At 34.3% G+C, this 13,996-nt stretch overlaps 1 protein-coding gene across 1 annotated transcript; it reads right to left on the bottom strand.

The window, feature by feature from the left end:
* Positions 1–4,754: 4,754 nt before the first annotated feature.
* LOC143547132 (uncharacterized) lies at positions 4,755–13,535 on the bottom strand. Its single transcript, XM_077038630.1, has 10 exons — positions 13,126–13,535; positions 11,286–12,042; positions 9,564–10,182; positions 9,121–9,289; positions 8,314–8,674; positions 7,122–7,232; positions 6,700–7,042; positions 5,604–5,829; positions 5,308–5,529; positions 4,755–4,915 (listed from the first exon to the last, which is right to left on the bottom strand). The coding sequence occupies exons 1-10, from the start codon at positions 13,533–13,535 to the stop codon at positions 4,756–4,758; spliced, it is 3,378 nt and encodes a 1,125-aa protein (XP_076894745.1). The 3' UTR covers position 4,755.
* Positions 13,536–13,996: the final 461 nt, after the last annotated feature.

Below are 13,996 nucleotides of genomic sequence, written 5' to 3'. Positions count from 1 at the left end.
CAGTGGAGACGATAATTAATAAGAACTAGCTTTTACCATGGACACCACCACTAGTGATCCCAAATGTTGGGTGTACAACTTCTGTACAGTAAGAAAAGCAACAAAAGACATTTCAGATGAAGCTTTGCTAGGAAGAGGTGGATCTGGAACTGTTTACAAAGCATGGCAATCAAGCAAATGTTGCTTCTTATGTGATAATAATTTACAATTTATGATTTTGCTTGAGCACTAATATAAATGCTATTATAAGGTACGTTTAGGGTACTTTTTAAACCGGACAACGAGATAGCTGTTAAAAGGCTAAATCTTAAATCAAGTCAAGGGAAGCTAAATTTTAAGAGGGAGGTGTCAATACTAATGACAATGAATGACAATTTTACTGGTTAAAAACTTTTGTATGGAATATATATCACTCGTTTTTATTGTATATAAAAATATTATTATTTAATGTAAGAAACATTCATATATTACATAAAGATGTCCATAGAACAAAATCATTGTATACATATAAAGAATAAAATATATTATTTTAAATATTAGATCATTAATACATTATGTATGTCTTTTTCTTTGAATAAAAATAGGTTTTGGTTTATTTAAAATATTAATTGATGGTATTCCAATGTGACTCATGTAGATTCATCTAAGCGCGTACGCCTGGATTGGATAACAAGAAAAAGAATAATTAAAGGAATTTCTAATGGAATTCGTTATATCCATGAAGACTCTCGCAAAACAATCATTCACTGTGACTTAAAACCAGGTAATATATTGTTGGACGGTCAGTTTAATGCCAAAGTTGCTGACTTTGGTAGCGCGAGATTGCTCAATTTTGAGTATACTCGGTGCCATACAGAACATGTTAATGGAACCTAGTAAGTATTAAATTTGTTTTATACTTCCGATCCCTCATATCTTTTAAAACTTTGATCCCTCATATATTGTCAATGTTGACCCTTTGTACACTAGTGGATACATGTCTGTGGAATTGTCATGTATGGCGAGTATTCACCAAGGACAGATGTCTTCAGTTTTGGGATTATTATGTTAGAGATCGTGTCCGGGAAAAGCCACGATAATTTTCAGATAGGAGGAAAATCCGCAAGCTTTTTTCACTATGTATGTAACCACATTCTATAATTAAATCATATAATAGCCACCGTACATAGAGAACAAGATTAATACTTGCAAACTAACACTCCTATACTGAAAATGAAATTCTTCTTGTAGGTATGGAAATGCTAGAATAATAGGACAATGAACCTGCTGATTGATCCTTTAATGAATACCACATCATGCTCCTTGCTTGACATAGTTAGAAGCATCCACATTGCACTGTTATGTATACAGAAAAATGTTGTTGATAGGCCAACTATAAGCTCGATTATTGAAATGCTTGATAACTCCTCTTCTACCCTTCCGGTTCCATCAGAGCCCACATATTCATATTTGAGCGAAATTATTACGGATACTGATACTTTTACGGATATTGATTCCCACCATATCAAGGGGAATTCAGATTTATATACAATTACAAAATAGATTGTAATTATCTCGTTAGTCAACATTTTTAATCTCTATATATTATTATTATGTACAATTTCAAATATATATATATATATATATATATATATATATATATATATATATATATCGATTCATTCTGCTAGTCTATACCATTATATTTTTGTTTCCCTGATGACCACTCAAAACAATGTAATTCCCATCACAGCCAATACCCCCCCCCCCCCCCCTCCCTCCCCCCCCTAATCAAGCTAACAACAATTAATTTGTGGCGAATAAGAAGTTTCACAGCCAAAGACCTTTTTTCGGCGACTAGAGACTAACTGAGTTATGTTTCCATTAGTCGCGGCTCGTTGTGAACAAATATGTTATAAGATGGGATCATCAGCAGTTAATTGCGACTGTTATTTGCCAATAATTTATAGTTAGGATTATTTAATCCATTTTTTTCTAAAATAAAACATACTAGCTAGTTTAACAAGAAATTTCAAGCATTACCCAAAATGACCGGTCCATTAATCGGAATGAAATGAATTATTAATTGAAATTGCTTTAAGTGTGGGCCGATCTTTACTTAATTATAAAGTATTTAATTCCTTCACCGTTCTCTTATCTATATCTATATTATTACTTATATTATTTAGCATAACTGAAGGACAACCACGATAATTTCACAATTAGAGGAAAAGGAAAAATAAGAGACAATTCATAATTGGGCTGAAAAACTAATTCGCCAATGCTTTAATATATTCTTCAATCATTTGGTACAACTTCACAAAGCTTCACAAGTTTTAGAAATTACTGTTTAATCCTTTTAGCCATGCACCAGGTTTAACTTATAACTTTGAACTAGTATTTAACCCGGCGCGATGTGCCGAGCAGGTTGGTAAAACTCAGGTGTTGATAAAACCAGGCATTGTAGGTCTCTGCTTTCAGGCGTAAGTCGACACGAATTCGGTCAGTTTTGGTTATGTGCGTTATGGTATCAGAACTAAAACGAAAACAATTTAAAAACTGAGGTGGACCAATTGGGTGTCGTCGGTCAGTAAAGCTCGGGGCCTCGGGCGTTGGTAAAACCCGAGTGTTGTCGATCTCGGGCGATGAGTCTACACAAATTTGGTCTTTCTCCGTCACGTTCGTTACGATACCGGAACTAAAAAACAAAAATAAAAACAAAATTGGTATCCTATCAGTTTTCGTTACTGTATCGATGCAAAAACAAAATGCGGTGATTGTACGCAAACTCGTTCGGTTTAACTTAACAATACAACTATCCGGTCCACGCTAAAGTTAATGTTGAAAGACAAACCATTCTATCATGCACAAAAACATATATAACACAATTAAAAAAAATAAAGGAATGATTTGCTGCAATCAGGATTCAAAACCGGGTTGCAAACCGGCACAAAGAGTTTCATTCACCAACACAACCACCAAACCAACACATGTGCTACCTTTCAAAACCATTAATACATTTATACAATAACAATAAGAACCCACTTTTGTGGCATCAAAGTTCCCAATTATACTAACTAGGTTTAAAACCCGCCGCGCTGCGGCGGCGGCTTGACGCAAATTCAGTCGGTATCGGTGAAGTTCGTCACGACACCTACACTAAACAAAAAAATGATAAGTGAACGTCCAAAATAGTGTCAGCACGCGTACAACTTATGAAAGCGTATATCTTATGATACAGAAAATAATATATGTAAAACCACCTTACTCGGTTGGCAAAATACAAGGGTTGTGGCGGAAATTAGGTCGGTATCGGTAGGTTGTCACGGTAATGAAACTAAACACAAAAGATAATTTCAAAAATTAACATATTTAAAAAACAAAAAACAAAGCGCGGATGTTGCAGCTGCGAGTCGACACCCATTGGTCTGTACCGGTTAGGTTCGTTATCGTATCAGAATTAAACATAAAAAATAATTTCGTTATTGGCTAGGTTTGCTACGATATGAAAACTAAATAAAAAAACATGGGTGTTGCAGCGACAAGGCGTTACGTATTTAGGTTCATTACGACACCGAAACTAAAATCTAAAATTTAATTTCCTCAAATTATTATACTTAAAAAAACCTTTAAAAAAGAACTTAAATTCAAAACCCTTTAAAAAACTTCTTGATATCGCATCCCACCATAATTAAAACAATAGATAGATAAAAAGAAATAGATATCAGCTAATGGGTTCGAACACGAGTAAAGCCAAAGAAAAGTAGCTTGCAGCATAACCTTCAGCCAGCCTACTGTACTAACAACTAACAAATTTGATCAAACAATGAAACTAAATTCATAAATACACAAACAGTGAGTTTCTTAAAAAACTGTGGCACTGACATTTGGATTTTTATCTATAGAGATAATTTGGGAATTTTATTATTATTAATTTTACCGTTTATTTATTCATTTTTAATTAATAATCAATTAATTAATTACACCTAATAACTAACCTAATCTCGATTCGAATTAAGCAGGGAGCAAGACAAATGGTGAAGTAACATTATAGTCCCAATAATCCACAACGGGATGGGATAAATTAGAATCAGTCAGTCAAGTGTTTGACCATAGGAGAAAGTAACCGTTAGTATAAAGATTTAACATTAACTCTTGTTTTATAAAGATTTCATCACTACATAACCAAAGAAAAAATTAATTTTAACTCTTTTGTTTTGTAATTGCTTCATAGATTTTGATTGATAATTTTATTATTAGAAAAAAACAAATAAGCAAAAATTGATATTCAGTTAGCTCACATATCTCATTATTATCGACAAAAAAGCAATAAAAGAACTCACTTGTGTTATAAAAACCTACCCAAGACATTTGTTTATTCTATTCATCCAAAATGTTAAAAATCTAGCTAGATTATTATATATTCTGACAAGTGGTAAAGGATAAAAATAACAAAGCTATGTTTATGCCTCTAAAGAATAAACTTAAACAATAAATAAAATAATTAAATACTTGAATCTGCTAAACAGAAAATCACAACCCTTTCACTCCAATTTCAAATAATAATGCTGGCCACTTCGAACTCAAAACGATTAAGGCTCAAACGCTCAACAAAACAAAAAGAAGAAGAAGAGCATTGAACGCTATGCATTGAAACTAATGTTCCAAAAAAAACACTTTCTATGATGACGCCACATGATTTGTACAACAATTACATACAATCCTCATCTATATATGTAATTGAAGTTGAAATACAAAACTACAGAAAGCAAGTTATTATGTGGACAAATCCATCTCATCTTGCAAAAGGATCTCATACACATCAGTCCTCACATTTATTTCTTTGTCTCGCATAACTTCCAACAGGTCCGAAAGCTCTTTCGTGGTTAACACAGAGCTCAGCTTCGTGAAACCATCTAGCCATAGTTTCTTTGACCTGCATGTAATAACATTTACGGTTAGTTTAATGGCATATAATAGAAGCAATCATGTATACATATTTACATCTTTATATAATAATATTTACATCTTTACCACAGCCTCTTATAAACTTGTTTACAACCCGCCAAACATGTTTACAACTTTTTACAACCAAAAAACCCATTTTACTCGTTTAGATAAACAGGTTAAATGGCTCATGTTCAGGTTACATGGTTTTAAGTGTTGGATTAGCGTTGATGTTATTAATACAAATGAATACATGGGTGGTATGAAAATGGCTTAAAGCAGGCAGAAAGCCACCCAAAATGTATTTTCAATGCAGAAAATATTAAAACTTATTGAATAAAACAAATTTAGGTTATAATTTATAATTCATGAGAATCTCACCATGGGCACGTGTGTATAGCACGAAAGTAAATCCGTCTCGCTGCCGACAGGTCACCCACCACATGGATCTCATAATCAATATACAATCGCCACAAAAGTACAGAATCCCGTAACACGTTATCAGCCAACACCTTTTCAAAGATTCTATGTATCCTATGATGTGAACTTCCCTTGTTAATCTCATATGACAATGCAAAAAGACAGAGTGTCACTGATGGTTTCCTGCAAGTGGTGAAATATTAACAACATTTATCATTTAAATAGTTGACATATGTCACAAATTATGGTTAACTTACTTGTGTAGGAAGTCATCAATGATCCACCTCAGCTTATTAGGTGAAGTATGAAGATGTCCAATTTGAATAATCGCATTGTAGAGTTTAGGACTGAAAGGATATATTTGTAATGCTTGTAAAACGAATTTCCAAACGTTTGATAATTCTGATTGTGAGTGATGTTTCCACAATAGGTTCATGTGAAAATTGAATAATAATTCAAGTTGATGGCTTTGGCTTCTTCTTTCTGCATTTACAAGAAAAAATAAGTCAACATCAAAAAACCACCCCACTGACCATTTATATAATATCTTTTAGAGTTAAATTTGTTTTTCGTCAGTGTGGCTTGGCCATCCTAACTACTAGTGATTTCACTTTTTCAACCCTTTTTGTCCATCATACCACTAACTTTGTTAGGTTTTCTCTGTTAGTTTTCCAAAAAATGACCAAAATGATGTTTTTTTAAAAGAATAACAAATATATATTTTTCTAACAAAATACAGGGGCACTTTGTCATATGAGCCGTGATTTTATTTTTTCAACCCTTTCCGTCCGTGTCACTAACTCTGTTAGATTTTTTTTATGTTAGTGATCATGAGATGACCAAATACCCCTGTTTATGAAAAGAAATACTAAAAATTAAACACATGAACCCCACCCATTTAAAATTATTAAATAAAATAATAATAATAAAAACATTACAAAGAAATTAAAAAATATATACTATTTTAACCCTTTCCACTCCTATAACTAACTTTTAGTTTTTTTTCTGCTAGTTATCGTGAAATGACCAAAATACCCCTGTTTATCAAAAGAAATAATGATAAATAAACCCATGAACCCCACCCTTTTAAAATTAAAAAGAAAGTATAAAATATATACTTTTCCAACCATATCCATCCCTGCCACTGACACTGTTAGCATTTTTTTTCTGTAAGTTTTCACGAAATGACCAAAATAACCTGCTTATTAAAAACAATAAATAAAACCCATGAACCCCACCCTTTTAAAAGAACATAAAAATGAAACAAAAGACATATACTTTTTCTTAGTTAAAAAAATATTGAGCATATGATCTCTCTCTCATCACCACACATGTAAAAGATAGTTAGACAACCTGGAAGCACGGTTGAAAGAGCCTGATTTATAACTTCTACAGCCGCTTCCCATCCGGTAGTCAACTCTTCAAATAAAGCAGCCGAACAAACTGAAGCAACCGAATTATCATCAATGGACCCACGCATCCATGTGGCCTGAATCATCCTCACTTGTTCCTTAAAGCCTTGGCGGGCCCGCAGCAACTGCAAACTTGACGGTTGACTTTTAAACAGAGTATATTTGACCCCACATCCCAAACAACAAAGAATGTGCAATGCACGCGGTAACGATTCAGATGAATTATTTGTAAGCTCTACTTCAGCGTACCAACAAAACAATAGTGAGGCCTTTGATTTAGCATCCTGCTTTAAAAGGGTATTTTAGACATTGGACCAACTTTAATATGATTTGAAGATAGTGTTGTAAAGATTAATATCGTACCCATGGGAGGCCTTCAATGGATAACAATGCCATGTCGAATGCTTTTCTTGCATGTTCTATGTTTCCAAACGCAGCTTCTCGTTTTGCATAAACACCACATAGATGTGCATCCTGTACAAAGATGTTCACAACATTATTCACTAGTTGATCCATACAAAGTTTAATTTTTATTCTTTTCGCATATTATATTAACGTTTTGAATATATTATGAAACCACAAATTGTACAATTACAATGAGATATATAAATACAATACAATGACTAATATCTAGGGATACTATTAAATACAAATTATATGCAAGCCAATTGTGTGGAGACCAAACATATTGACCAAACATGATTTGCTCTTTCATAATCAATTGATTTGATCACATTCCTTGATATATTATAAGACTTTAATGTTACATGTTTACAACAAAAAAATACGAATGTGTGTAAATCAGTTACATTTTAATTATAAATCTTATGTTAATTTCTCTTTTAAGTTTTAAACTTTGGTTTAAGATATCCAACTAATCAAATTTATGACATAAAACACATTTAAAAAATAAAAAATAAAAATTACAAACACGACCCATGTAGCTAAACGGCTTCGTCCCCAAACTGGAGTACTAGATGTCTAAAATTTACTCTTATATGTTTCATATTTAATCGGTTTAAATAAAAAATTTAGCTAAATATGTAACAAATCAAATAGGTCATAAATCACCCAGAGTGCATGTTTACTGCACACAACTTTCTATAACACTATAATAAAAAAAATTAAAAGATTATTACTGTTACGATATATTTTTGTAGTCATCATTATCACACTAACTACTCATAAAAGCCAGAAAATTTGCAGGCTTGCGAGCCTAAATGACCCTATTATTTATATACCTTTATTTAATATATATACTTATATGTAAATTCATGATAAAAGTAACTAAATATTATATACATCAAAATGCTTATAACTTCAGATAAATTAATTAATAAATAATAAACGAGCCAAGCCCGAGCTGATCTTGAGCTTGAAAAACTACTCACAAGCAAAGTCGAACTATCGTAAGTTAAACAAGCGAAGCTCAGGCTTATACAAGCTCGGGCTTGGTTTGACTCATTTACGGCCCTAATAGAATGCAGACGAGTCAAAACTAACAAAAAAGGGTATTTCTAATAGTTATTTAATGCTAAGAATAGTTTGGACATACCTGGCGGTTGCTTTTTAGAAGACTCTTTGCCAACAGGCGACATGGAGTGACTGCAGCACTACATGAATTCATTCTTGTTTTTGCAAGCTCTTCCGCAACAAGTGCGCCTTCTTTTAAAACGTGGTCATGTGAAAATACATTTAAACATTGTAAAGTAACATTTCGAACAAATTTCATAATCTCACTTCTCATATTTATGTTATCAAAACTGCTCAAAACATGTTCTAAACTGTAACCACTCTCACAAGTATCAGTTTTCCTCAAAGTCTTCTCGGCTTTCCTCAAGTCATCCAACATTGAATCTGGTGGTGACTCCATCATTAGGGTTCCCTCAGTCCAACTCGAACTGTTGGTTGAATCCCTAAAAAAAAAAACTTTTCTTTAGGTTTTCTTTTATGGCAAATAAGTGATGATAATGATTAATGGATTAGAAAAACAATGCAGACTTGGTGCAAAATAGAGGTGGAAAATTGGTTGGGATTGATAACATGTCATGTCAAATGGTGTTCGGGTCAAAACCAGTAATTTTTATTCGGGTAAACGAATGTATGGCCGGGCTGACCTTAAGCACTTTCTACCCAAAAAATGAACTCTTTATAGTTAACTATTGTGACAATATAAATATAATGATTGTAATAATATGATGGAAAATATTATGCGCATTAAAAGACTGCTCCTGACTAGGGATGTAAAGGAGCAAAGTCGCTTGTGAGTTACTCGGGATTGACTCACATGAAATAGTCATAAGATATCATTATCTGGTGAATTAAGTGGAATCACAATTAAGTAGGAAATTATAAAACTAACCACTGAGATATTCTCCCGCCAAAAAAGTCAATGAACTGGTACACAAATGTCAAACGAACTTCTTCTGTAGTTATTGAGAATAAGTAGTCACTCACATCCTCAAATAATACTGCTCTCAGAAGTTGTTCATCACCTTCCTTATCTGTGACTTCATCTGTAACAGAATCACCTGTTTTATACAGTCACAATAAATGAATTATCATACTAATGAAAAACAACAATAAAACTTGCTTTATATGCAATATGTAAATAGCTGAACAGTCAAAATAAAGCACAGTCAAACACTATAGGTGGCAGTTTTGACCCATTTACTTCAAGCTAAAAGTGAACGGGTCAAACAGGTTGAAAATTTCAAGTTTTGTTTCAAATTCATATAATCTCCGTCCTAAATCCTTTTACTTTTAAGAAAATTAAAAAGTAAAATTTTAAGAGAAGAAAGCCACCAGATTTGGTGCGAACAGGCATCCATTGATTAGAGTCTCTTGACAACTCCTCTTCTGACCATTTAACCCAAGTCGATACATCTTGTACTTCACCATTAGCTTCAATTTCACCATTGATACCAAGCAACTTCATCAAAGCCTCTGTATCATCTTCCTCATCCAAACCCACATCACCATCATTATCATTATTATCATCAGCACCATCAACTGCCACATCATCACCATCAACTGCCATGTCACCTTCACTTTTAGGTTCATGCCAGCCCGTCCAGCCCCCTTCATCAACATTAACAGAAGACTCGGACTCCTTCATCATTACCTTTTGTCTCTGTTCTTCCTCTTTTTCCAGCCAATGTGACCAACCGAGGGCCCCGTCTTCCCCAATTCTTGCGCCACTACTATTCCAAAAATACTCAAATAGTCTTTGTTTACCTTGCTCGGAAAGAAGTAAAGAGGGACAGAACAAACTGTACTCTATTTCTGCCTGAAATAAAGCTGTGGCTAATTCTTGATAGCCTGACTGCCACTCGAACCGACATAAACTCACAAATATATTAACAACTCCAAGTTCTTGTTCAACAAGAAGCGGGTCCGCAGAGGATTCATCATTTTGGTAACCCTGCATCAATACATATCCAACATAAAAGTGTTTATTTCTTACTATTTTCTTAAATATTTGGATAATCATTTTCATACCATATAAAAGAAAAGTAACACTTAAAATCCACCTATTTTTTCCTTTTGACCCTACTTGAAATGATTTACAACCATTTCACAAGACTGTCTCCTATTTTCTTATATAATAACCCTTATAAATCTATTTGCAACAAGTTGGGTATGATTAACATCTAGGCTTGTAAACGAACCGAACGTTCTGTGACCCGTTCAGCAGAAAGTTCGTTTAAATTAGTTTACTTATAAAATGAACAAACATGAGCAAAAAATTGTGTTCACTGATTTAAACAAACAAACATGAACACATCATGTTCTTCCATTTATGTTCGTGAATGTTTGTTCATTTATGTTCATTTCTGTTAGTTCATTTAGGCTCGCTTATGTTCATTTAGTAAATTTTGACACATGGCAGCCATAGGAGAGAATCTTTGATTTATATTTTTCTGCTTATGTGGATTTGGATTAAAGAATTACAAAAGAGAATTCAAAGAAATTCAAACAACAAAATTCAAAGAAATTCTAAGGTGTTTGTGCTTGTTTATGCCCGTTAACCGTTCGTTTAGATACGAATGAACATGAGCAAGAAAATTTGTTTGTTAAGTGTTCGTGTTCATCTGTTTGTTTGGCTAAACTTAGACGAGTGAACACAAACTAGCCTTGTTTGTGTTTGTTCGGTCTGCTTACAAACCCATTAACATTTATGCTCCAACTTGAGAAGGGGTATTACTTGTTAGATATAATAATATATTAGATTACTAGTATATCATAATTAGGGTTTAATTGTATTTAGCCCACGGGCCCAAGTTAAGTTTCTATAGGGTTTCTGGTTTCTTTGCTGATATATATATCGAGGGTCCCCCCCCCCCCAGATTCTAATCACAACATTCACTTAAATATTCAATCCACTTTATTTTACAATTACAGTTAGTCAATTTATCATTTGATTCCGATTACTTAATATCATATAATCACTTTAAAAGCACACATCCAAACACTCTTAGAAACGAGGTGAATAAGTTATAAAAACAAGCATATAAAACCATGCACCTGCCTATGATGCTTTCTGCACGCAGCCGACAAAGCCTGTATCGCGTTAACAAACAGTTTCCTCACATCAGAAACCTTAAATCTTGAAAAATCCCCTTGAGCAAACCTCAAAAACGCCCTCCATAACTTATAACTCCCAGAATGATGTGTTAATAACTTCTCCCACTTGCCAACTACCACATCATTATTATCCCTTCTTTGATAAGCACTCATAAGTGCAAGAAGTAGTTCTTCGTTATCAGGATTAACCTCGGTTGCCTTTTCCAATATGCTTATCTTCTTCTCCAATGTCTGCAACCGAGCACCCCTTTGCGGCTGCCTGCTTTCAACTTTATCTTGAAATTCAGCAAATTGTAACCAGATTTTGTCATTATACGGCTGCTCACGTGTCATTTTGTTGAACTCTTTTGTTTTCCTTAACACTTCATCTTCCCAAGATTCTTCAACCAATGAGGGATTTGCAGGTTGATCATCGATTAAAGATGAATCATTTGAAAGTGGTATGAAATCAGTAACAATTTCTTGAGGTGCGTCTTTAGGGGCAATGATTCTAAGGCGTTTGAAGTTCTTGTGGTGCTCTATTGCAGCATTCTTAGCAGACCAGTAACGACCTTCTGATTTGAGTTTTGCGTCTAGTGAACTTGCATCACCGTCTTTATCAAATTCCCAATGTTTTGTGTTCAATGGACCGAATGTGTTGTGGTTAAACAAAGAGGATTTGGTTCCTTGAAATAATTTGTATCTGGCAATGTCCATTCTGCATTGTAGCAAGATATATATAAAGTTGATGTTAGCAAATTTTAGCCAAATATAAGTTATTACGAGTCAAAATTATTCCTCTTAAAGCACAACCAAACACCTAAAGGGGTAGCAAGAAACAATATGAATTCCCATTTTCAAGAACACTCGTCACTTTTGGATGTTCCAAACTTGTTGCGTAACTAAAGATATTAGGCGAACTTGATTATAAAAATCCAAGCTATTACTCGTTGGCCGATAATATTACTGACAATTTGACCAATAACACACCTAACCTACCTTTCATTTTTGCTGGTAAGTAGGGGTGCAAACAAGCAAAGCTACTTGAGACTGGCATGCTAAAAGCTTGAATCAAGCTTAAACGAGCTCAAAAATAATTTGTTAAAACAAATAAGCCCGAGCTGACTTGTGAGCCAAAAAATTTTATATTTATATAACATATTTAACATGTGTTTATATTATATCTATTGCTATACATAAAAGAAACTAAAATGTATATAAAATTAAATAATAAATGAAAAATAACACACGATAAATGAGTTAAGCTTAAGCTTAAAAAATCCACTGACGAGCGAGGTCGAGCTCGTGTAAGTTAAATGAGCCAAGCTTGAGCTTGTTTGCATCCCTATATCACTTATTATAACCCGTTAACTTTTCTTGTTCTTGAAGCTAGAAACCCTAATGTATCTGTATTTAATATCTCCATGTAGTTGTAATTCCTCATTACGGGTAATAAATTCTTGGTTGCAGCCCATGGGCGTATGTCACCTACAACAAACCACTGTATCCCCTAAAAGACTATTTTGCCTGAAACAAAGTTTTAGTTTGGATCGAAACGAACTCCAACTGAAGTAATTTCAAGAGCATTGGAAGCCCTAAAGCTAAAACTCTATAATCTAAGAGGGTAAATATTCACTCCAGTTTAATTGCAATTACAATTAGTCATCTGATGGTCGAACAACACTAAAAGCTAAATCGAAAAGGTAAAGCAGAAAGGCTAGAGTCTAAAAGCTAAGATGGTAGAGTTGGTGAAATGAGTTGAATGGATTTAAAAGAAAATTCAAAGCAAGCAAGCAGGTACCTGTAAAGAGAACCAAAAGCGAGATTATCAAGATCACCACGAGAATCAAAGTAATATTCCTTATTATTATTATTATTATTATTCCCCTTGGACGACCATGACTCCACATTTTGTTTCCTAGAGCCGTATTCGTACTTTCGCCTCTCCTTTTTACTGACCTCCTCATCCGATTCCACCAATTCGAAACGACGCCGTTCGTCTAATTTTTGTTCTTCTTCGAGTGAAGTGTGGTGGTTACGGGATGCTACGGCTTCGTTTATGGTGGCTGGGTCAGCGGTGAAGCTGGTGTTGGTGAGCCAAGCGGAAGTGGTGGAATTGGAATTGGAATTGGAATTGGAGAGTGGTGAAGGAAGTTGTTGTTCGGAAATAGGGAACAGCGTTGTGGTTGATGATGGTGATTCATCCGCCATTGTTGGTTGATGTTTGGGTCAAGGGTTTGTGTTGTGCTTTAAATCTGTTTCGTCTATTTGGGTACACTTACCCGACCCGAAACAACATTCTTAAAACTCTTCTTATTTAAACAGAAGGCAAGCGGGCAACAAGCTGCGCCGCTACTCCTTTTTGAATCGCAAAACCCAATCTTTAAAAACTATATTTGCTGATCTTGGAGTCATAACATTACTATGCATGACCCGCTGAACACGGGTAAGTAGCTCCACAGCTTCAGGCGCGAGGAAACCAAAAGTGTCAAAAGCAAAAGGAATAAATACATGTTGGTTGTCAAGACACGCATTTTCATGTTTTGCCACCTTACTTGAAGCAGCTTTTAATGCGGCCTGACCGACCGCGAAACCACTACTCCCTAAGCCCACCAAAGGAGAAACCCCTGTTAAATCCACACACACGTGTTTCCCTCCTATCCATCCAAACA

Source organism: Bidens hawaiensis, unplaced genomic scaffold (genome assembly GCF_021521415.1).
Source record: "Bidens hawaiensis isolate Kalapana, Puna unplaced genomic scaffold, B.hawaiensis_p1.1 tig00014643_1, whole genome shotgun sequence".
Lineage (NCBI taxonomy): Eukaryota > Viridiplantae > Streptophyta > Magnoliopsida > Asterales > Asteraceae > Bidens > Bidens hawaiensis.
The sequence above is the reverse complement of the archived record's forward strand: the minus strand, read 5'-3'. Positions and strand labels throughout refer to the sequence as shown.

What these genes read in the sequence shown, in the direction of transcription:
- LOC143547132 (XM_077038630.1), bottom strand. Translation starts at nt 13,535, where the DNA reads ATGGCGGATGAATCACCATCATCAACCACAACGCTGTTCCCTATTTCC. An exon ending in TTCTAAAAAGCAACCGCCAG is followed by an intron (nt 7,233 to 8,313) that starts GTATGTCCAAAC and finishes ATCTTTGTACAG; the next exon opens with GATGCACATCTATGTGGTGT. An exon ending in TCTTTCAACCGTGCTTCCAG is followed by an intron (nt 5,830 to 6,699) that starts GTTGTCTAACTA and finishes TTGTAAATGCAG; the next exon opens with AAAGAAGAAGCCAAAGCCAT.